General features: G+C 53.7%; 1 protein-coding gene across 1 annotated transcript; it reads right to left on the bottom strand.

The window, feature by feature from the left end:
- Nucleotides 1–4,946: 4,946 nt before the first annotated feature.
- On the bottom strand, nt 4,947–20,105 carry LINS1 (lines homolog 1). Its single transcript, XM_049783920.1, has 7 exons — nt 20,037–20,105; nt 14,888–15,293; nt 14,673–14,762; nt 11,915–12,053; nt 9,766–10,344; nt 8,169–8,340; nt 4,947–5,556 (listed from the first exon to the last, which is right to left on the bottom strand). The coding sequence occupies exons 2-7, from the start codon at nt 15,224–15,226 to the stop codon at nt 4,947–4,949; spliced, it is 1,929 nt and encodes a 642-aa protein (XP_049639877.1). The 5' UTR covers nt 15,227–15,293; nt 20,037–20,105.
- Between the last annotated feature and the right edge of the window lie 4,085 nt (nt 20,106–24,190).

Below are 24,190 nucleotides of genomic sequence, written 5' to 3'. Positions count from 1 at the left end.
TGGTGCTCAGGGGTTACTCCTGGCTCTGTGCTCAGAAATCGCTCCTGGCAGACACGGGACCATTTGGGTTGTTGGAATTTGAACCACTGTTGGTCCTGGGTCGGCTGCTTGCAAGGCAAACGCCCTACCATTGTGCTATCTCTCCGGCCTCGAGCATTTTTTTTCTTAACTTTTTTCATTAATCCTTTTTCCTCTAGATATATTTCCAATGTGGGGGCAGCAGAAAGTGTGTTTGCTTTGCATGCAGGCAACCGAGGTTTCAACCCTGGCATGTCATAGGGCCCCCTGAGCCCACCAGGAGTAAGCTCTGAGCATCAATGGGTGTGGCCCCAAAACAACAATAAACATTCAAATGTCTAGGGCGATAGCACAGTGGCAGGGCCATTTGCCTTGTACGTGTTCAACCCCGGAAGGACCCCGGTTGGATTCCCGGGATCCCATTTGGTCTCCCCCACATCTGCCAGGAACGATTTCTGAGTGCAGAGCCAGGAGTAACCCAAGCTCCAATGGATGTGACCCCTCCCCCTAATTCAAATGCCTCACTCAGTATACTTGCTAAAGATTTTTCCCGACTAAATTTTGTTTTGTTTTGCGGCCACACCCGGTGGTGCTCAGGCTTACTCCTTGCTCTGTATCCAGGGTTCACTCAGGCAGTGCTCAGGGAAACCTAGGCAGAGTTGGTGATCAAACTGCTTGCAAAGGTCCTCCAACTTCATGGTTCCCACGGGTGGCTCCATTTCTGGCCCTTCTTCCTAGGTCTCCTTTGATACTGGAGATCTCTTGTCACCTGTCACTTGGGATCCCCTCGACACAAGCATGTTTGTCTTTGTCAGAAACGCTTCCCCAGTGATTTTCCTCTGCCCTCAACGATGGGGCAATGCCAGAGTTGGCTGGGGCAATGCCAGAGTTGGCTGCCAGCAGATCAGGCCTGCAAGCATAGGCTGGAGATGAAGAGTGACTCTGCCAGGAGTTTCTTTGGGGAACCCCGGGTGACTCGTTCTCTTCTCTCAAGTTGTTTCCTGGAGATCAAGGCCAGCAGCGGTTCCCAGGTTGGTCCCAGAGGTGGCGGCAAATTTACTTCACTGTTCAAGGTTCACGACTCTCCTGTTCCCAGGATATCAGCCTCCAACCCACCTGGAAGGGGTCAGAGGACTTAATGGCCACGGCTTCTCAACAGGACAGTCAAGATCCCTGTTGGCACTCAAGGTCTTCTTACCTGAACATTAAAGGGCAGGTGGACAAAACACATTTCAGTGTCTGTTTCTCAGCTTCCCAAGGGCAGTCCAGAATTTGGTCCCCTCGGGGCTGCTGGCTCAGGCCTTATGGCTTCTTTTGGGGGGTGGGTGATATGTCTGACGGTGCTCAGGGCGTACAGGTCTTAATCCTGGCTCTGCACTCAGGGATCACTCCTGGAGATGCTTAGGACTTATTTCTGGGTCTGTGCTCAGGAATTATTCCAGGTAGTGCTTGACGAACCATATGGAGTACCAGGAACAAACCTGGCTCAGCTGCATGCAAGGCCAGCGCCCTCCATGCTGTGCTATTGTTCCAGCCTCCATCCAGCCTTGTGTTTTTTTCACTTTGGACCTTGACTCCTGTCTCTGTGGGGTGAGGTGGGGTGGTAGGGGACAGAGCATGATTGGGTTACTCAGTCAAGGGCTGGTAGCATCCCCTTTTTCCTTCCACTGCCTCCAAAACCAGTGGAACTTGCACTGAATGCTGTTCCAGCTGCGTGTCCGCCTTGACACGACAGCGATAGAATGAGTCATTTCCTTCCGACACCGATCCCTTCACTGATGCTCCCCGGCTGATCATCCCTAGTCCCGGCTGATCTGACCTCAATAAACTTTTCCAGCTTGTCTCCTCAGAGAGGTGGCCTGTGTGGGGCCCTGGGTGACGATGCGTGCCTGTCTGGCTCGGAGCCAGAATTTGGGCTCTTCCCTTTCCTTGTTAGGTAATCCGGTGCCACTTGCTTCGTCTTGGCACGTGTCCAACACGGAACTATGACAGCACCACGGCGGACACCGGCATCAGTGACTGGATCCACGCCTCTTGTTGCAATTCAGGTTGAACGTTCCAAAGTCCCCAGGGAGGAAAGGGGAATCCCAAACCTCCTATCCGGGGAGGACAGAAGCTGGGCCGGTTGTCATTCCCCATAATAAGTAATCCACACAGATATGTAGGTTTTAGCAGGCAAGAAAACTCATTTAGGAACTGCAAGCTGTTCACCCACAAGCCAGTCACTCCACCACGTGGAACCATAAGCTCACCACTCAGCTATCCTGCCTCCCCTTCACTGAACTCCAAGCAAAGCCACCCACCCCAGGGGGAGGGGAACAGCCAGATGAAAGGCAGTGGGAACACAGATACAAGTGGGAACTATTTCCAAGGCCTCCATTTACCTCACAGCCTGTCTGCTGCAGATTCCCAGGCATAGGACAGGGCTTGGCGTCCTTACAGCTTTGGAGAGGACCATTCCACAATAACCCAGTAGGGGCACCAGAGACTGGCCAATGAATGATACAGCGCAGGGGCATGGAGTACTGAACCCACGAGGTGGGGAAACAAGTCAAGCAAAGGTGAGGTTCACGGGAGGCTTGGCCCACTGCACAAAGCCCTGCATAACCTGCTTCCAGAAATAGCTGGCAGCACCGTCTGGCAATTTCACCATCTCGCTGCCTGAGGAACCAGAGCTCCTCCAGAGCTCCGAGCATCGGAGGACCAGAGATCATTCCGGAGCACCAGAGGACCAGACATCAAACCAGAGCGTCAGAGGAACTTTGTACTATCTCAGAGGAAGAGGCTGTTTTTGGGTGTCAAAGCACCCTCGGGCTCCTTGGCAGACAAGAGCCTCAGAATCCGCCAATTCTATTTCTGTCAGAGGTGAGACTGCCTGACTGGTTCTCTTGCACTTGGGGATTTCCCAGTATTAGGCTCTGTGCTCAGGGACACTCACGGTGGGGCCCTAGGGACCACACTGGGTGCTGGAACGTAAACCTAGGCTGGCTACGTCCAAAAGTCAGTGCCATTCCGGCTATACTATCTCTCCAGCCAACCTTTGGATCCTTAGGTCTGTGTGGTTACTAGAAGCATCTCATTGTAGTTTTCATTAGAATCTTCTGGTTTGCTTCCATGGGCTTCCCATTTCTATCTCGAATGAGTATGGACCTGTTTGGTTCTTAGGCTTGTGAAAGCATCCCGTGGGGGCTGGAGTGCAGCAGGTCTGTCCCGGAAACAGGCACCGTGTGGTTCCCTGAGCACCAAGAGTAGTACCCAGCCCACTTAGGAACAGTCCCCAAGCACTACTGCAATGGCCTCAGAAACCCTGTGCATCCAACTCTTTCAGTTCTGTATGCATTAAGCAAACCTATCTTCATGTGGCTTATATACGCTAACCAAATAAATCTTTCGTACAAGATGTAGAAGAAGACATATTATATTGGATATACAAAAAAAGCAATACATATCAAACCCAAAATATACAGAGAAATATATCCAATGCCAAGTAGGTTGTCTTTCCTATATTTCTCTATTAAAGGATCTCATTATAGTAGCATATGAAATTATACATTTCTATAGTACCTATAACAAGATCATGTACATTATATACATGAAATTATATGCATATATTGGGACATTATATATAAAATGAGATATATTACCAAGCTACAGCCATAGTTTAAAAACAATTAATTTAAGGGCATTTCCAGCTGTTTTAAGGGCAGACTCACCGGGGTACAGTGTTGTGTATGTAAATATTTTGGGGGATTACTATGTTGCTCACCCTAAACTGATTAGGTGATTGTGCCCTACCCTAGGGTGTGACCTGGCATTCTGCCCCCACCCTAGGGTAGGACCTGATTCTGCTTCCACCATTGGTTGGTATCTGATCCCACCATTGGGTGGTACCTGACTCTGGAGTATAAAAACAAGGGTCTGTGGAAGTCCGGGGCTTTTTGGCTGGCTGGAACTGAATCTGAGTCTTTGGACTTCAGTTTTGTCCATCCGAATAAAGCAAATATTTCCACGAGCCTGATTGTCTGCGAGCTGTTTACCCGCCGTTTCACCTCAGAACCGTGGGCTAGACAGGGTGGCAGACGTGTGCTCCGAGCTGGAAGAAAAGGGCCTCATTCTCCATCCCACCATCAGTCAACCTCTTCAGGGGCTGACCTGCTACAGTACAGCTGATGCTCTCATTATACAAATCTAACAAGTGCAAGAAACTTCAATCTTCCACTCCCCTCCCGAGAGTGACCATCTAGAATCTGAAAACCGAGGGACCGACCCAGTGCATGGAACTGATCCAAGTTGCTTCATCTGTGGGTCACAGAAGGAACATGCACGGGAGAGTTACAGCAGCTGGAGGAAGGCACCACACAAAATGGGTCCTGTCCTTAAGTCACCACTGGGGCCAAACAGGGAAGCCAGGAGGGTGCTCGCCTGGCACGCTGCTTCCCTTGATCCCAGCTGGGCACCCGATGTGGTCCCTGGAGCCCCACTGGGTGCCCACCATGGACACCTTGGCTTTGGATTTGGGGGGAGAACACACTTGGAGGCACTCAGGGGTTACTCCTGGCTCTGTGCTCACAAGTTTCTCCTGACAGGCTCCGGGGACTCTATGGGATGCTGGGATCCAACCTGGGTGGCTGCATGCAAGGCAAAAGCCCTCCTCGTTGTTATTGCTGTGACCCCTGGCTTTGGATTTCTAGACAACGTTTGAGATCACATATCCTGTGTGTAAAGTTATTAATGGAAGCAGCTGTACTGTGTGGAGTCCCAGACCACACTTGAGGAACTGTCTGGGCATCACAGGGCATATCCACTCTGCTTCGCAGGCCAGCTGCCTGTGGAAAGGCCCCTTAGAGACACAGGACCTAGCACCCTGTATGACGTGTTCTAGGGAAGTGAGCAGCCAGCCTCACCGAGGGCACCTGTCCCCCTTCCACCTACACCGAGGGCACTTGTCCCCTTCCACCGTGTATCGCCTCCACATGTCCTAACAGCCTCACCAGAGCTGCTGGGTTGTACGGGAAGAGGGTTTTCTGCTGCAGGCGCAAGATGGCCCCGTGGAGGTGGCTGAGACAGCGCATGGCCCTCGAGAGCAAGTCCCCACCCTCCCCAGCCACGTCTGCCTTAGGGGTCTCCTGTGCTTCCAGTTCCCCCGTTGAAAGAAGCTGCTCTGGAGACTCTCCAGACTCTGAGTCGTCGGAGCTGTCATAGGCCACCAGGCTTCGAGTCGCGCAGGCGGGTGACAGAAGGGAACCTGGGTCCCGGGCTCCCCCCACACCCTCCCGTCCAGGCTTGGCTGAGCTGTCCAGCTGGGCGCACACGGTGATGAAATGGCTCCAGTCTTCACGCAGCAGCTTCAGGTACCTGACGAGATACTCCAGGAAGCAGGTCTCAGAGGAAATGAGGAAGTCAAGCAGCGTGGTGGCATCGAAACCGAGAGTCCCCAGGAGGAAGAGGAAGGTGCAGTGTGGGTTGCAGCCACTTTCGTGAGAGTGACGGGCCCACGCAGCTCCTCCGGGTTGTCCCTGTCCAGGTGTGTTGTCCGCTCTGAAAGGGGGAGAACACGACATCCTGCATGAAGGGCTGTTTCTTCCGAGCCACAAGATGCCACCCGGCATAAGAGACCATCATAACACCAGGATTCACCCAGCAGATTTTTTTGTCACCAAGGTCAGTCTAAGCTCTTGGGTTCCTTTACACACACACACACACACACACACACACACACACACACACACACACACACACACACACACACGCTCAAGCTCTTGGGTTCCTTTCCACCCACACCCACACCCAAACACGCTCATGTACACAGTTAAGGGCCCACTGCCCATGTCCTGGCTGGCGCTGGCTCCTTCCTTCTTTGGTGCGAGGACAGGTCAGGACTCAAGCACACACCAGGGGCACTTTCCTGCCGAGTCACATGTGTTCTAGCTGAGTGGCCCAAGTTCTCTGTGCTTTCTTGGACCCAGTGGGATCTACTTCTGGGGGTGTCGGAGAGAGGAGTAACCCGCCAGCCCCATCTCCCAGAGGGAGGAGGAAAGGTCAGCGCTGGTGGCCCTGCCTGGGCAGAACTTGGCACTGTGGGGCAGAGGAAGCCCTTGCCAGGCTGAGAAACCCATTGAGGGTCAGTCAGGCCCCCTGGGCACTGCCACTAAGGAGAAAGAAGTCCTCTTCCTCTGGCTCAGACCCACTTGCTGGTGCCTCTCATTCCCACCCAACAGTTCTCAGGATGAGAATCGCATGTAGCCCCGGAGCCCAGGCCTCAAGGGACACGGGGGTGGTGAGGGCAGGCGGACAGTTCCTTCAGAGTGCCTGGAATCGCCGAGGACGACATGGCCGCCATGTCGGCTCTGGGTGCTGGGGTGAAACCTGGAGCCTCTGCCAAACCGGGGCCTTATGCTGGGAGGCGGAAGCGTGGGAACAGGAAGCCCTTTCTCTGTGGGGGAGCGGAAAAGGCCTGCGGGGCCTCAGGGTTCGTGTTGCTCATGCACCACTCCTGTCACGCTGGGGACACGTGTGTGTGTGTGTGTGTGTGTGTGTGTGTGTGTGTGTGTGTGCGTGCGTGCGTGTGTGTGTGCGCGCGCGCGCATGTGTGTGTGTGTGTGTGTGTGTGTGTGTGTGTGTGTGTGTGTGTGTGCGCGCGAACTCCCCACTGTACCCGTCTCTGGCCCAGCTCCCCAACTCCGAGCTTCCTGGCAGAGGACAGAGACGGGTCACAAGAAGGCATCAGCGTGACCTGTGCACTGAACACTGTGCTCACTCCTGCCCTGACTGCGACCCAGGCAACAACAATGACACGAACACAATCAGCAACAGGGCAGGCCCCAGGTCCTCAGGGACAGTTCTCCCAAGCAGCCACTCACGATGTTCCCTGGAGCCACGACCACCAATCCCATCCCACAGCCACATTTTTTTTTTTTTTTTTGGTTTTTGGGCCACACCCAGCGTTGCTCAGGGGTTACTCCTGGCTGTCTGCTCAGAAATAGCTCCTGGCTGGCACGGGGGACCATATGGGAGACTGGGATTCGAACCAACCCCCTTTGGTCCTAGATCGGCTGCTTGCAAGGCAAACGCCGCTGTGCTATCTCTCCTGTGCTATCTCTCTGGGCCCACACACAGCCACATTTGAGGGGGTGATTTTTTCCCCCTTTACAAACGTAAAACTTTTCGAAGAAGCTGTACATACAGAAGTCAGTCCAAGGGGTTGTGGGGGAAGGCTCAGCAGGCGAACACAGGCCTGGTGGGCACATGGTGAGCCTGGGCACCACCCCTGGCACCAGCCCCACATTGGCAGGAGACAAAGGAAGTCCTTGGGCTTATAATGACAGACACAGCGGATGCACTGTGCCACAGTGCAGAGTGGGACAGATGCTTCTAAAGGCCTCACTCCCCGGCAGGGCATTCCAGCCAAGCCCCTCACTCCCTTCCAGGACACCCTAGTCCGTCTCCAGAATAAAACCCCAAATGCAACTCCCTTTTGTGCTAGGTAGGAGCCCGAGGAAGAGTGGAAACAGTAAGGTAAACCCAAGACTGTGAGACTGTGAGAAATATTTTCTCCTCAGGATGGAAGTCAGTCTGAGGGGGAGAGAGAGAGGGAGGGAGAAAGAGATGGAGAGAGAAGAGAAAGAGAGAGGGGAGAGAGAAAAGTGAGGGATATAGAGAGAGGGAGGGAGAGAAGGAGGAAGAGAGGGAAGAGGAAGAAAGAGGAGAAAGAGAGGGAAGGAGGGAGAGTGGAACAGAGGGAGGGAGACAGACGGATAAAGGGAGAGGGAGAGAAGAGAAGAGAGGGAGAAGATAGAAAGGGAGAAAGGGAGGAAAGGAGAGAGGAGAGAGAGAGAAAGGGAAAGAGAAAAAGAAAGAGTAGAAGGGAGAATGAGGGAGGGAGAGAGGAGAGAGAGAAGAGGGAAAGAGAAAATGGAGAGGAGAAAAAGAGAGGGAAAGGAGAGACAGAGAGGAGAGGGAGAGAAGAGAAAGAGGGAGAAAGAGAAAAAGAGGGTGGGAGAGGAGAGAGCGAGTGATCCCTCAATGGGCCGAGCACAGGTCGTGCACGCAGGAGGTGCAGGGCCAACCCCCAGCACTACGCAGTCCCCTGAACACTGTGCTGGGAACACCCCAAGGCTACTGAGTGTGCGGCCCCCAGTCCTTATACCAACCGGGTGACCTTCAGGTAGATGCTCAGGGACACTCTGGCCGCCTCCAGCATGTCATCATCTTGCTCGATGAAGACCCAGGACAGCCAGGCACACGGGTGGCGCCGCTGCAAGGTGGGCGGAAGGTGAGGCTTCAGGAAGTCGAGGAGCTGGGCCATGAGTCGCTGCACGCCACCTGTGGCAGGAACACAGCTTCAGGGAGGAGGTGACAGCAAGGACATGGCGTTCCTGCTGCCTTTTGAGCACTGGGAACTACTATTGGTTTGAGTCACACTTGCTAGCGGTGCCACAAGTTACTCGTAGAGGAGGAACTGGCTTGAGATGACAAAGGGATGGAAAGTTATCTATTTGCCACCAAAAAAAAAAAAAAATTAAAAGGACAAAAGGCTGGACAGCCCTGAGAAACAGTCTTGCCTCTGTGGCACACATTTCCGTGAGAAAGCGGGAGGCACACAGCATCTGTCTTTTATTTTATTTTATTTGGTTTTTGGGCCACACCCGGCGGTGTTTGGGGGTTCCTCCTGGCAGGCTCAGGGGACCATATGGGAGGCTGGGGATTAAACCCAGGCCAGCTGGGCATAAGGCAAGCGCCCTCCCTGCTGTGCTCCAGCCCTACTTATGCTACTGGCATAAGGGATTTTAGGGAGTTCGGGGGAGACCAAGCCCTCAGTCCCCACCACTAGAAGGAACTCATTTGGCTTCTAAGCAGCGGAGAACTCTTTGGAGGCAGTTGAAGTAAGAGCAGGGAAAGAAGTTTTGAGTCGAGACTTGAAACTAGGATTCAAGCCGCGGGCACCACCTAGCGCCTAAAGTGATAACTGCATCGAATTACAAACCAGAGAGGGAAGGAAGCCACGGCAGGAGGGGGCCTTTCCCTGGAAGGACTTAGTCCTGGGGGACCTAAATTCACTGGGCAATCTCCGAACTGTAAGCTTGCAGCCTAGAAGTGACACAGATCGCCACAGCCATCAACTCAGGTTAGTGTCAATGTGGTTCCGGCCCAGCACGTACATGGATACAACAGAAAAGAAAGCCAATTTCCGAATGTCTCCTGGTAGCGTGGACTCAGAGGCCACACAGCCCCCCATCACAGTCCTGTCACTGGGGAAATATTCACTGTGCAAGACCAACATGGTTGGTCAATGCTTTCAGACTCCACAATCCCAGAAATGTACTTGTAAGCAGGGTTAACACATACCTTTGTGTTTTTGTATTTTGTTTTGTTTTGTTTTGTTTTGTTTTGTTTTGGCTTGGTTTTGGGGCCACATCTGGCAGTGCTCAGGGGTTACTCCTGGCTCTGCGCTCAGAAATCACTCCTGGCAGGCTTGGGGGACCACCCGTATGGGATGCTGGGGATCGAACCCAGATCTGTCCCGGGTCAGCCTTGTGCAAACGCCCCTCCACTGTGCAATTGCTCTGGCCCTTTATGATTACCTTTGATAAGTTGGAACCCCAGCCCTAAGATTTGACCAGATTGGTGCTATTCTTTGGTGTTGTGGGGGATCGAACCCAATGGGAAGCCAAGCTCTACCGCTGAGCCCTTAGAACTAGGATTTGAGATGACCCCGAGTGCAAGCAGGGAAGCTGGGAGGTGTCTTACCTTTCATCTCCTTGGCGGACGCACAGTTCTGAAGCTGGATTTCTAAGGATTTCGTGACGAGCAAGCTGGCCGCTCTGAGCAGCACCTGGTCTGTGCCCGGGCCGGAGGGGGTGCTGGGATGAATCTCGTCTCCCCCAAAGCGGGCCACTTTCCCGGGGGCAGGGAGAGTCCTCAGCAGACCCGAATCCACCGCTCGCAAAACCACATCGGCCAAAGCAGCTGTATCCACCTCTAAGTCGGGGTCTGGCAGCTGGGGTGCAGGAACAGAGGCAGGACCCAGGTCCTCACCCACCTTGCAGAGAAGGCACTTTTTGAGGAACACAATGCACTTCCTTCTCACGAAGGCAGGGACGGGCCACGTGACAATGTCCAGCACTCGGGAAGGGGTCTGGGAGACAAGCCTCCGGCAGGGGTCCAGCCAGTGCCCACGAATCCTGGCGGCCACGAGCAGCTCCAGCAAGTCCAGGGCCGCCAGCAAAACGTGGAGGCCTTTGGAAGGGTCAGGAAGCTGGGTGAAGAGGCCATCGTAGAACTTGTCCAGGGCGGTGGCCAGTGGGGTCAGCAACGGTGCCAGGAGCTCTGCGAGGACAGAGCATCGGTGAGCGGTGGGGTCAAGGGCAGTTCCAATTGTACTCAGAAGCAAGTGTGGCTTATTGCCCTTTCAAAGAAGGGGGAATAGCTGGGCACCCCTCTGGAAACCCACCTTCTGGAAGCACACAGACAAAAAGCCAGCCTAGACCCTGCCCTGTCCCCGGGGTGGTGCAATCCCCCTCCACAGTGAAGCAATGGACTCTGAAGCTGACTCAAGAAGTGCGCAGCTGTTCCTGCCTGTTGATGTATTAAATATTAGTCAATGTGGGGCCTGAGGGGTGGTGCAAGCGGTAGGGCGTTTGCCTTGCATGCGGCTGACCCAGGACAGACTGCGGTTCGACCTCCCAGCATCCCATATGGTCCCCCAAGCCTGCCAGGAGCGATTTCTGAGCACAGTGCCAGGAGTAACCCCTGAGCATCACCGGGTGTGGCCCAAAAACAAACAAAACAAAAAAAAGATTAGACAATGTACCTAAGGAGTGATGACATTCACCCCCTAACAGGAATGACCACCTGAACTGGGATACGCCCCCCATAACTGAAAACTGCCCTAAGAATAAAAAGAATAAAAAGTGGGGGGGAATGACTGGAGGGGGCCCAAGTTAATATGGGACCAGAGCCTGCCGGCCAGCTCAACTCCAAATACTGATGTCATTTCTCTCTCTCCCCCCCCCCTCATTTTTGAGCCACACCCGGCAGTGCTCAGGGGTTACTCCTGACTTTGCACTCAGAAATCACTCCTGGAAAGCTTGGGGGACCCTATGGGATGCTGGGGATCAAACCCAATTCGGCCACATGCAAGGCAAATGCCTTACCACTGTGCTATTGCTCCAGTCACCTTTCTATTTTTTTTTGTTTTGTTTTTCGGCCACACCCATTTGATGCTCAGGGCTTACTCCTAGCTAGTACTCAGAAATTGCCCCTGGCTTGGGAGGACCATATGGGACACGGGGGATAGAACCGCAGTCCTTCCTTAGCTAGTGCTTGTAAGGGAGACATCTTACCTCTATTATTTTCTTAATTTTGCTTTTGGACCACATCTGGCAATACTCAGGGGTTACTCCTGGCTCTGTGCTCAGAAAACGCTCATATGGAATGCCAGCCCAGGTCCGTCCCAGGTCGGCTGCATGCAAGACAAATGCCTTCCCACGGTGGGGCCCTGGAGCAAGAACACGGCGGGAAGACCCAGATTTGATCCCCAACATCCCATAGTGTTCCTTGAGACCACCAGGAGGAAGCCCTGAGCACCACCAAAACCAACCAACCCCAAAAGGTATCCTCGGCCCAGAGAAGAGGCTCAGTCTGCCCTGCCCTCCCTGTGTGCCCCAGCACAGACCCACGTCCTCTGCCATCAGCTGAGCTGCCACTCTGGGGCCACCACCAGGTTGAGCCCTGAGGTGCAGCACCCAAAGGTGTGGGCCCTAGACACAGCAAGAGCCAAAGGTGGGCACTGGTGACACAGCCTCGAGCAACCAGCTTCCCATCCTGCTTGGCTGTGAACCCCCGAATGTCAGGCCCCGGGGAGGGCAGCTGCGGTTATCGGGGTGCAAATATAGACCTGATTTCCGTGGACACGGGTCCCGGATGGCTTCTCTGATGATGGCTGACAGGACCCACAGGCAGGCTTCTGGGCGGCTCCCCGGGGGCTCACAGAGACTCTCGTGGCAAAAATTAACCCAGGATTGGCTCAGTGGGACCTACAGGTGAGAGGCAATTCAGAGGAGGGTTACAATAGCCTTCTCAGTCATTTTAGTCAGGGGGCATGTTTTGGGCAGGCCATCCACTGCTTAGTCCTGGCTCTACATGCCGGACTCACTCCTGGTCGTGCTTGGGGACCCTGTATGGTCCCAGGGATAAAATCATGCAAGGCAAATACATGCCCTATCTTGGCCAGCTTTTTGGCTCCTATTAAATTCTGCTGTATACTTTGCAACAGTGTTTTATTCCCTTGCCCAAGGAAGTATCATCTTAATTAAAAGAACAAAATGATCTCCTTTTTGTTCTTTACATCCTCTCCCAAATCTCGTCCTACAATATCTTTTATATTCAGAAAATGAAAAGGGAAATCAGCCCCCCCCCCACCAACCTTGGTGGGTGCCCCGCCCTTTAGGGAAGTTGTCACGGCTTTGGCCCCACCCTTAAGGAAGTCGTCACTGCCTCGGCCCCACCTCTACCCCTACCTCACGAATCATTGGTGTTATTGTAGCGGAAGTCCAGCCCTCAAGGACTCTTCTTCCCCTCCCACTTCCCATCCTATATAAGGGGGTAACGAGGGACCCACGAGGTCTTTGATTCTGGTGGGAATTCATAGACCCTGACCATTCATAATGGTCAGTATTAAAAGCACTTTTTAAAGCATCTGCTGGAACTCATAAGCCTCTTCATTTCTTTGCGCCGGGCAGCTAAAATTAGGACTTCCGGACCTTTCAAAAACAACCACCACAAAAACAAACAAAAACAAAACCCAGGGGCTGGAGCAGAGTGTGGAGCAGTAAGGCATCTACCTTGCTGGCACTCGCCTAAGACAAACTGCAATTTGATCCCCAGTGTCCCAAGCCAGGTGTGATTTCAGAGAGCATAGCCTGGAGGAACCCCTGAGCATCACTGGGTGTGACCCAAACAAAACAAAACAAAACCCAAATTCTGGAGCAATGAAAGAGTTAGGACACACCTTGTCTTGTTCCTCCTGTTTTCTCTTTGTTGGGCCCTTTCACAGGACCCAGAGTATCAAGGTGCCCTAAGGGTCTGTTAGGCTACACCTTATTTTGCCTAAAACAAAGATCATCCCTGGTTCCTTGGTACCACTATGTTTGTTTACTCCTTGGATTTACCCCAAAACAAAGATAATCTTCCTTGCAAATCTGGGTGGGTCTAGCTCAGGATAGTCTGAGCTATCTGTCCTTACTCCAGTGCTTCTCAATTATTTGCTGTCATGCCCCCCTAGGAAGAAGAAAACATTTTTGCGTCCCCCTGCGCGACTGTAAATAGTATATGAAAAAAAAAACTTTAACCTACTAAACAAAAATATATCAAATAATTTGAGCTGATTTTTATTTATTTTTATTTTTTATTTTTTATTTTTTTTTGGTTTTTGGGCCACATCTGGTAACGCTCAGGGGTTGCTCCTGGCTATGTGCTCAGAAGTTGCTCCTGGCTTGGGGGACCATATGGGACACGGGGGGGGGGGGGGGGGGGATAGAACCGCGGTCCGTCCAAGGCTAGCGCAGGCAAGGCAGGCACCTTACCTTTAGCGCCACCGCCCGGCCCCTGAGCTGATTTTTTAAGCAGAAGTGATGTCTGGATTAATGGCTACAATGAGCACATTTTGCAATGCATAGCTTTTCGAAGCGGGGTTTGAAGCAGGACACAGCAATTCTCAGCTCCAAAGACATACAGAGACATAAACATGGGTCTTTGTTATGACAGTGTTTGCCGATGTCAAACGCGCCCCCTTTTATGGAGCGCCCCACTATTTGAGAAGCACTGCCTTACTCTGTCCTTACTGCCCCACCCAGGCAGCAGTGGCCTCTGGACACAATGAAAATGGCAGTTCTGAAAGGCAGGTTGGTGTAGGTATGAGGTAGAAGGCTGCTAGACTACATGTTTCACCCTCAGCCTGGTTTGGATTATTTCATGCATGACCCTGATTCAGACTCGTTCACTTGGAGTTGAAGATACGGTGCATGGGACTAATTTTTACAAGGGTCTGTCTCACTAAAGGGGCTCCTGGCTGCTTTGTCAAAGATGGGGTCCTTTGAGACTTCAGGTTTGAAACCCACTCTTGAGGCTAAAAATATGACTCAGAATTGGCCATAAAACAAACTCTAGGGGGCTGGAAAGAGAGTACAGTGATAAATAAGGTGCTTCCCTTGCACACAGCCGGCCCAAGGTCAATCCCTGGCATTCCACATGGTGCCCAAAATACCGCCAGGAGGGAATTCGCGAGTGCAGAGTCAGGAGTAACCCTTGAGCACTGCCAGGCGGGAGTCCTTCCTCAAAACAAAATCAAAATCTCTTCCAAAAACCTGAACCCCTAATCCTGGCTACAAACTATCATTCCCGTTGGGCACTGGATTTACACAGTTTATGGCGAGCACACACGTTTCACAGGCACGCACATCAGAAAGGGAGGACCAAGCCCCAGAGAGAAATCTTATCGTTTGTCAGTTTTGACTCTGGAGCTAGACGTGGGGGTGCTGGTTGAACCAGCACAAGGCCAATTGAGTTCGCTTCTTAGAACCTTCTTTCCAGCCCCCGCAGAGGTTGGATATTCGAGAAAACCCAAGAGAATGCAGAGAGCGGCTGCTTTCACTCACCTCTTCTCGCAACTGGAAATACAGAAGCAGCGCCAGGCACTTTGCAGCCATGTGAGACAGCAACTTCTCCGGGCCGGGGAGCAGAGAGGTCTGCGGGGAAACAGACACATTCACCCACTGCAGTTGGGGTCGGTAAGTGCCAATTTCGTGCAAAAACGAGCTCTTCGAAGAAGAAGAAGAAGAAGAAGCAGCCAACAAAATGCCAACGGGCTTACTAATTTCAAATCGAGCTCGGAGGATTTCAGGAGACGGTTAAGGATCTCTCGGTACGTCTCCCTGGCACGGGGATGGGTCTCGGCAGACAAGACTCTGGTCACCATGACCTGGATCACTGTTAACTGAAGAAGCACTCGCTCATGGGCACCAGCATCGGGTGAATGTCCCCCCAAGCCCGGAGGTGCAGTGGCGGCGGCTGGCAGAAGGGGACAGCAGTGACCAGGAATGGCTGGCACGAGCTGGCAGACATAATCGACGCCCTCATTCTCCAGCGAGGCTCCAAGGACCACTTCCCTGTACAGCTGCGCCAGGACGTCTGACACGGCTTGTGCTGTCATCTCGGGTGCGTCTTCCTCAAAGGCAACCAACTCTGGGAGGTCAGTGCCCACGGGTCTCAGACGTTTCCTGCAGAACAAAATGAAGTGGATACCAGAGCTGCAGAACTCGCTGCACGACACACATCACTGCCGGTTTGTTTCTGGGGATCCCCACGGTGGAGGGGGACAGAAACCAGGCCCTGGACTCGTCAGCCTCCTACATATTGTTTCTGCGGGAGTGGCATTTGTTCCCACTCAGTAGTTCAGTTTCTCAGGACAAAAGTACAGCCAAGGACCTAACTTCTCAGAACTGAGGAAGATGAGTGATGACATTATTTTAAGGTCATAAAAACCAAATGCATATTTGAGGCAACAATTTGTTTCTGTTTTGTGCCAAACTCAGAGATCTGCTCCTGGTTCTGTGCTCCCAGTGATATCGGGGACCATCTGGACCCAGGGCTTGAACAGCGGCTCTCCCATATATTGCTTGCATTTGGCCTGCCATGTCATGCCAGCCTTCCATGTCAACTTTTGTTTGTTTATTGGAGGGCACATGGCAGAGCTTAGGGCAGAAGTAATCCGGCTGTGTGTTACTCCCCTTCCTCAACTTCCTATTTTTGCTCATCTTTAGAGGCAGATCTGCCCACATCAGGAAGGGGTCTCTAGCTTCCTGTTTTGCTCACTTTGAGGAGGGGGATGTTGAGGAAACATTGAGAAAGGTTTTCAGCAAGAGAGGTGGCTGGTAGAGGCAGGTTTGAATGCAGGGCTACTTATGGAGCAGGCTTAAAACATTTAAAAAGCTTAGGAGCCACCCAGGGTGACTTGGCCCTTAATAAAGTTGATGTCTCCTGGAACCTGAGGGCCTGTGGATCATTTCCTTGTGGCTATCCTGAACTCTCAGGCACGCCAGCTGGAGGGAGTTGCAGGTGCATGGCCCAGGCTGGAAGAGAAAGGCCTCTCTCTCCATCCATCTCGCCATCATCCACCACCATCAAGGACTTCATAATTAATATTAAATTCAACAGCTGTGTACTCAGGAGTCACTCGTGGCGGAGTCCCGAGGGACCATTTGGGATCCTGGCCGTGTGCAAGGCCAGTGCCCTCCCAGCTGTGCAATCGCCCCTTCCCCCAGAATTTCTCATCTGCTGGGTCCCATGTAACAGCCCCTCAGCGAGCCATGGTGTTGGGGTGCCCCAGATTTGTACCTAGGTCATTCCTCGGGTTCTGCCAGGGACCTTTCCCGCCAATGACAGAGCCTAGGTGTGAACTCATGACATGCCCAAGTCTATTATTACAACTTTCATAAATTAAAAAAATGATTTTTATTTGGGTGCTAAGGCAATAAAAATACTTTTAATGCTATTTCTGTAAGTTATAAATCCTCAAGTTTTATCACAAATGAGGAATAGAACTGTTGCCTACCAGCCAGTTTAGGACTAAAAGGGGGTGGTCCTTAAATGGTCCCGTGATTTCAGTCCACAATGCTAAAGGGAATTGACAGGAAGAAAGGAAGAAAGAGAAAGTTACAAAGTGGGAAGGAGAAAGGAAGGAAGGAGAGAAGGAAAGGAAGGAAGGAGAGAGGGAAGGAAGTTGGATCGCAGGGGAAGTGGGTCCTCAATGCTAGGTTCGATGTGCTGCAATCATGTTGCACAGCTGCAATCCTCAGAAAATACAGGCTTCGAGTGACCTTGTCAAGGGCCAGGATGGGTTCACAGGACTGGGCTCCACTGTGGGATAGTGGGGGTCAAACCCCAGCATCCAGGATGTCCCACTCTACCTCACCCACATGCTCCAATAACACCATCCCTGCCCATCATTGTCAGGGGGGCCCTAAAGCCCACACAAGCCTTTCTGGACAGGGAAACCAGGCAGTAAGTGAACAAAGCTTCCTCATGACTAAACAGGCCCTTCCTCACCCCAGGCTTTCAAGGCCCAAGAAGTCAGGGAAAAGAAATGTCTTCATTAAAATTAACTCGGTCTGCATTAGATCAAAATAAGTAAGGATATCAGCTCCCCCATGGCTGGGGGAGGCCCTGAAACTGGGGGTACCCTCCCCAACCAAAGAGGCATCTAGGATTGACTCTAGATGTGAGTGAAAGTGAGATAAAAGAAACGCTGACAGCTCAAGGCCAGCCCAAGGCCCCCATGTTAGGAAGCTGCTTCCCGAAGCCTGTGACTGAATGGAGCGGTCTGAGCTCAGGCCTCACGGGGAAAACCTGCCCTTTTCTGACCAGAGAGCAGCTTCAAACTACCACCAGCCACTCCTCACACAGCTTGTCTTTCAGAACTGCCCCCTTTTAATCTCTTTAGAAAGCAAGAGACTGTTGAAAGGAAAATGGCCAAACCCTGAGGGCAAGCTGGAGCTTTTCGCCCATGATGCTTTTTCTTCCCTCTTTTTGGGCTACTCCTGGCAGTACCCAGAGCCAACTCCTGGCTCTGAGCTCAGGGGACCATAGAGGTTGGCTCAGTGCCAGGCAAGTGCCCTGCCTGCCGTCCTCTCTCTCTTGGGCCCACGCGACTCTTTCTCTTTTCTGGAGTGGGTCTTGCCTACAGGTTGGATCAGCAGTCTGGGCGCAGGGTCCTCCTCACGGAGTCTCTGAGTCCAGGGAACTTGGGGAGAAATGAAATGAGCTAGGTTTGTATTGCTGCAAAGGAGACAGAGGACAGGGGAGAGACACATACACACACAGGACAGGGGAGACACACACACACACACACACAGTCACAGAAATATGCAAGTGCCAAGGGAGGGACACACAAACACAGACACACAATGCACACACACCCAGAAATATGCAAGCACGCACCCATACACACAGAGAAATATGCAAGTGCCAGATTTTATTTTGTGTCAAATAATTTCAAACTTTTACAAATAACTGGGCCCGGACCCTGGGTTTTAAGTTTTGAAATTCAAGGTCAGGATGCAGGGCAAGAACTACAAGAACCCCTTCCACCAATCATCCCAGAGCATGGGCCAGATCATTTTTCAGCTTGGTTCCCTACGTTGACAGTGAGCGTCCAGAGCCACCTCTGCCCATAGCTCAGTGATAGATTACTTTGGAAATCCTGATACCTCCAAGGAGAATTCTAGAATGTCCCATTCAGGCTCAAAGTTTAGTTAAAATAAGGATGCTAACTCTTGGGCCATGGCTCAAAGAAATGATGCACAAGGTCCCGAGTCCAACTCCTGGCTGAAGCCATTTCTGTTCCCAACAAGTCCTTAGACAAAATGTTTAACTTTTTTTTTTTTTTAATCAAAGTCAATTTTGGGTGGCCGCTACAATAAGGTGCAATAGTAGCACCCAGGAAGCATCCAAAATATCCAGAGAAGGTGAGGAGGTTTGGAAACTTCTCCAGTGACCAGGCCCTTATACCAACCACACACCACCTTTTACCAACACGTCACCTCTTTTTCACAGGCTCTGGCAGCCACCTTCCTTGCAGCTCCTGGGCAACACCGAGGCTTCCCCAGCCTCCAGAAAACAACAGCTGAGCCAGAGCAACTGAAGACCACAGCAGGGAGGTTGACCCAGGTTCCTTCCAGGTATCCCATAGGACCCCTAGAGCACCACTGGGTGTAGCCCCCAAACAAAAGCACAATCAAAAAACAAAAGACAACAACAGAGGAAGGTGGAGCTGGCTCCTCAAGGGCTTCCTAGGACCCTGGCTGAATCGACCATCCAGGCCTGAAAGCTCCCACTGGGGGCACCTAGTTGTGGGGCTTACTGGGCAAAAGCCTGGTGCCCGAATGCCTGGCAGAGGGACAATTCAAAGAAAATTCAGATAAAAGAAGGCGGATGCCACACGGGTCCTGTGCAAAAGTGTGTGTGGGGCCATCTATGCAAAAAACAATGGAGATGAGGGGCTCTGTCTATGCTAGGACAACGGGTGGGTGGGATGGGGGGACCCCATCTATGCCAAGACAAGGGGGTGGGGGATCCCATCTATGGGAGAAATGGGGAGTGGGGACCCCATCTATGGAAGATAATGGGGGTGGGGGCCCCCATCTATGCAAAGATAAGGGAGTAGGGACCCTGTCTATGGAAGACAAAGGAGATGGGGGCCCATTTATGCAAAGACAAAGGGGACGATGGACCCCCGTCTATATGAAGACAAGGACGGGTGGGGGAACCCCATCTATGGAAGACAATAGGGGTGGGGGGACCCCTTTATCAAAGGCAATGGGGGTGGGGGGACCCCATCTATCGAAGAGAACGGTGAGTGGGGGACCCCATTTATGCAAAGACAAAGGGGGCTGGGGACCTCATTTACGTGAAGACATGGGAGAATGGGGGACCCCATCTATGCAAAGACAAGGGGGGCGGGGACCCTGTCTATTGAAGATAACGGGAAGTGGGGGACCCTATTTATGTGAAGACGATGGGGATGGGGGACCCCGTTAATGAAAAGACAAGGGGGGTGGGGACTATGGAAGTGGGGGGGACCCGTCTATGGAAGACAAAGTAGGTAGGGGACTCCGTCTATGTCGAGACAAAGTGGGTGGGGGATCCCCATCTAGGGAAGACAACGGAAAATGGGGATCCCCATCCATGGAAGACATTTATGTGAAGACAATGAGGATGGGGGACCCCGTCTATGCAGAAACTATGGGGGTGGGGGAACCCGTCTATGCGAAGACAGAGAAGACGGGGGACCCCACCTATGCTAAGACTATGGAGGTGGGGACCCCATCTATGCGAGGACAAGGGGGGCTGGGGACCCCGTCTATGCTAACACCATGGGGGTAGGGGGGACGTTTATGCGAAGCCACGGGGGGCGGGGGACCCCATCTATGCTGACGACCTGGGGGCATCCCCTCGTCCGTCACCTGTGTCCTGCAGCCCGCCGGGGTTGCTCCTCCGCTCCTCCAACCCCAGGCGCCGGCCACAGCGACCCTCGGGCCAAACGCCCCTCGCTCCTCCGCGCAGACCGGGGCTGAACCCGCTAGGCCCCTCCGGGCCGCCGTAGTCCCCGGAAGCGCCCGCCCCCGCGCATGCGCAGCAGCCCCGCCGGGCGGGAGCGTCTCCTAGCAACCGCGCGCACGCCCGCCCCCGGAGGCGGGGCTTCGGGCGCTCGGCCAATCGGAGGCCGCGGGCGCGTCGCGCTCGGGGCCGCGCCTTCCGGCAGTGTCGCGCCGGCGCGCGCGCTTTACGGCCGCCGGGGGCCGGAGCTCCAGGAGGCGACGGCGAGCGAGCGGCCAACCGGGTCGCGGCCGCCTTCCCCTGCCCGCCCCGCGGCTGCTGCCCCGGCGCCGGCTCCGGCCGCTGATTGGCCGCGGCGCGCCGCGGTCCCGCCCCGGTGACCCCGAAGTGCGGCGGGCGGGCGGGCGGCGGAGGGGCGGGGGCGCGCCCGTGCAAAGTGCAGCCCCGGAGCCAGCCCGACTGCAGCCCCGCCGGCCGGCCTGCATGCGGCGGGCCCGCCTCGCACCCGAGCCGCGGCCCGACGGGCGGGGGCCCCAGAGGCCCCATGGGGAAGCCGGGCTGCGGAGGCTGAGCAGCAGGTAGGAGTCGGTCTTGGGGTCCCCCGGGTGTCCCCCGCCCTCCCTCGAGCCCCAGGCCCCTCACGCCGGGCTGCCTTCCGGGCTGCCTTCCGCGCTCGCTCGCTCGCTCGCTCTCCAGGTCGCAGCCGAGCCCCGCGTCCGGGGCCGCTGGACGCCCGCAGCCGCCGCCCCAAGACACTTCCTGCGCCCCAGGTAGGCCCCGGGGGGGCGCAGCGCACCCTCTGCTCCCCCAAAGCCCCCCGAGTCAGTCCCGCCGGGCTGCTCCCCTGGGAAGGCGCCGGCTTCAGCAACCCCTCAAGGGGAGGAAACACAGCACACTTCCCCGTGCGCCTCCATACCCCCCCCCCAAAAGCTGGGAGCCTGGTGCCAAAAGGAGGGGGGAACCTGGTGCAGAAAGTAGGGGGAAACCTGGTACAAAAACTGGGAGAAACCTGGTGCAAAACCTGGGGGAAGCCTGGTGCAAAAAGTAGGGGTGAACCTGGTGCAGAAAGTAGGGGGAAACCTGGGGGAAGCTTGGTGCAAAAAATAGGGGTGAACCTGGTGCCAAAAGTAGGAGGAAGCCTGGTGCAAAACCTGGGGCAAGCCTGGTGCAAAAAGTAGGGGTGAACCTGGTGCAAAAACTGGGGGAAGCCTGGTGCCAAAAGTAGGGGGAAACCTGGTGCAAAAAGTGGGAGTGAGCCTGGTACAAAAAGTGGGGTGCTCCGCTCCACCCTACATCTCCCTATCCGATCCTCCCCCCTGCCTCTGTCCTCTGATTTCGGCCACACACATTCCCATCCATCCCCCAGGTTTGGGTGGCCTCTGTCTAGGCTCACAGTGTACCTAGCTGCTCCCAGAGTTTGATTTTAACTCTTTTTTGGGGGGGGAGGGGGTTTCTTCTCCCCTCCCCGAATTCTCCAACAGAGTCGGAGTTCCTAATTGCTTGTTGCTTCCAGAAGGTCTCCGCTTGCTTTTTTTCAGGAAGCCAAAACTCAATCTCCGGGGTGCTCGCTCTCTTGCTCCTTGGCCTTCCACCAGACCTCTATCCAACACCTGGAGAGAGAGAGAGAGAGAGAGAGAGAGAGAGAGAGAGAGAGAGAGAGAGAGAGAGAGAGAGAGAGAGAGAGAGAGAGAGGGAGGGAGGGAGGGAGGGAGGGAGGGAGGGAGGGAGGGAGGGAGGGAGGGAGGGAGGGAGGGAGGGAGGGAGGGAGGGAGGGAGGGAGGGAGGGAGGGCGCTCTGGAGTTGCTGGGAAGTGGAGGCCTGGATGATAATGGATGTGAATCATTTATTTTTATTTCGACTTTATGATCTAGTAGACGACTGACCGTCACCATCGAAAAGTTGAGGGCAATGCACGGTTGGCCCAAAGGACTTTTGTGAGTAACTCTGGAGAACTTTGATGTGTTTTTGGAGGGCAGGTGTGGCCAGGCCCTGGACTCCCTTAGGAAGGAAGAAGTAAAAGTTGAATCTTTGTAAGATGTTGTTTGGAAACTTTTTTATGCTTCAGCCAGTGGCCATGGGAGCATTTTGAAGAGAGCCCTGTTGGGGTGTCTTTTGAATCAGGGCTTTTATCGTTGGCACATAAATAAGATTTGTCACCTTAGGACCCCCCCCCCCCCCCCGCAGGAAGTTGACTGGGTTGAATGTAGTTTTCAGCAGGTTGTGAATTTGCTCGATGCCCCTGAAAACATCAGTGAGGGCGAGTGGCAGGTCGGTGAATGATTTTGTTTCTGGCCCAGCAGGACCTGAAGAGATGCAGTGATTTGAGCATCGCTGGTGGTTTGTGGCCTTTTAGGTTCAAAGAAAGACACCCTATAGCAGAGGAGGCTAAGTGGGCTTTTCCTTCCTCTCTCCTGGACTTTCTCCTAGCTGTGACAAAGAAACGAATGTTCGAGTGTTGTGTCTCCCAACTGCCCAGACAGAGCTTGGGAGGGGCGCTGGGGCCTTCTCCACCTTCAGGGACTTAACATAGGTGGTGCCTTGGAGTTTAGAACCCCCCATCTCCCCACCTCCCACCCAGGGAACTGGGCAGTTAAGGGCCTGACTGTGGAGTTCTATTAAGCTCAGCAGTATTGGGGTGGGGGGGGGCATACCTGGCAGTGCTCAGGGCTCACTCCCGGCTCTGTACTCTGGGATTATTCTTAGAGGTGCTTAGGGGACCATATGGGGTGTTGGGGATTGAAGCTGGGTCTGGTCACTACCCGTTTGTTGTGCTATGATTTTGGCCTCCAATTCCCATTGCTGAAGTACATGAATGATCAGGGATTTTTTTTTCCTCTTTTAATCAGATTACAGAGGGCCAGGACTGTGGTTTACTCCCCCACACAGCCCACAGCCATAGGCCAGCCCAGAGTGGTCTCTCACCAGAAAAAGGCCTAATGGGGGTTGTACGCCTGGCCTTGGGGTCAGTAGTACTGCAGGAGCATAGAGACCACTAGAAGCACCTGCCTGACTAGCCACAACATCAGGGTCCCCACCGAGGTTGCTGGGCTCAGAAGGAAAGTCCGTCTGTTTTCTCCTCGGGCCTTTCCGTCTCCGTTGTCTGTTCTGTGCGTCACTCCATATCTGGGGATGCCTTCAGAGGATGGTTGCATCTATTTCCTGGGGTGCCCTCTCACCTGATGGTAGCTGTGTTCATTTCCAGGGGGTACCTAGCCCAAAGGATTGTTGTGTTTATTTCCTGGGGTGCCCTCACCCACTATGGTAGCTGTGTTCATTTCTAGGGGTCCCTCAGCCCAGAGAATCAGCTGTGTCTATTTCCTGGAGTTCTCTTATCCCTGGAGGGTTGTTATTCATTTCCTGGCTGTCCTCACCACACTGGGGTAGGGATCTGGTCTACAGGGAATTGGGTCCGTGGGTCTCTAACCCTTCCCGGCCCTGCTCCTGCCCCTGGGTTTTCATCCGGATTCTTTCCTCCACCTTCTCCACTGTGTTGTTCTAAGATTTGAGCACTTGTATGAGTTGTGTCTGTCCCAGTATAGCACCTGGACAGTGCTCGGTATTGGTGATACCTGACAGTTGGGACTTTTAACTTGGGTCACTTGAATTTGGGGCCTCACCTGGTGCAGAGCTCAAGGGTCCCTCCCAGCAGTGCTTGGGACCCATGCGGACCCCCCCACCCCCACTCACAGCTTCTGCAGGCAAAGCCCAGGCCAATGTGTATGGAGGCTGCACATTCCCTTGGCTTGTTTCACTTTCATCTCTGCAGCTCACGTTATCAGTCATTTTGGTTGTTGAAAGCGCGCCCACCCCCCACCCCGCATACCCACCAACACGGCCTGTGCAATTCACATTGACCCTCTGGCCCGCCACTCACTCCGGTTGACCTCTGGCCCATCACCTACTCCTGGTTGAGCGCTGACCTTGCCTGGGTGACCTGCTGCCCACTCCTGCTCAACTTCTTTTTTTTTTTTTTTTTTTTTTTTTGGTTTTTGGGCCACACCTGGCATTGCTCAGGGGTTACTCCTGGCTGTCTGCTTAGAAATAGCTCCTGGCAGGCACA

The sequence above is a fragment of the Suncus etruscus genome, chromosome 11 (genome assembly GCF_024139225.1).
Source record: "Suncus etruscus isolate mSunEtr1 chromosome 11, mSunEtr1.pri.cur, whole genome shotgun sequence".
NCBI lineage: Eukaryota > Metazoa > Chordata > Mammalia > Eulipotyphla > Soricidae > Suncus > Suncus etruscus.
The sequence above is the reverse complement of the archived record's forward strand: the minus strand, read 5'-3'. Positions and strand labels throughout refer to the sequence as shown.

What these genes read in the sequence shown, in the direction of transcription:
- LINS1 (XM_049783920.1), bottom strand. Translation starts at nt 15,226, where the DNA reads ATGACAGCACAAGCCGTGTCAGACGTCCTGGCGCAGCTGTACAGGGAA. An exon ending in ATTTCCAGTTGCGAGAAGAG is followed by an intron (nt 12,054 to 14,672) that starts GTGAGTGAAAGC and finishes TCTCACCTGTAG; the next exon opens with GTCCCACTGAGCCAATCCTG. An exon ending in ATCTACCTGAAGGTCACCCG is followed by an intron (nt 5,557 to 8,168) that starts GTTGGTATAAGG and finishes TCCCCCTTTCAG; the next exon opens with AGCGGACAACACACCTGGAC.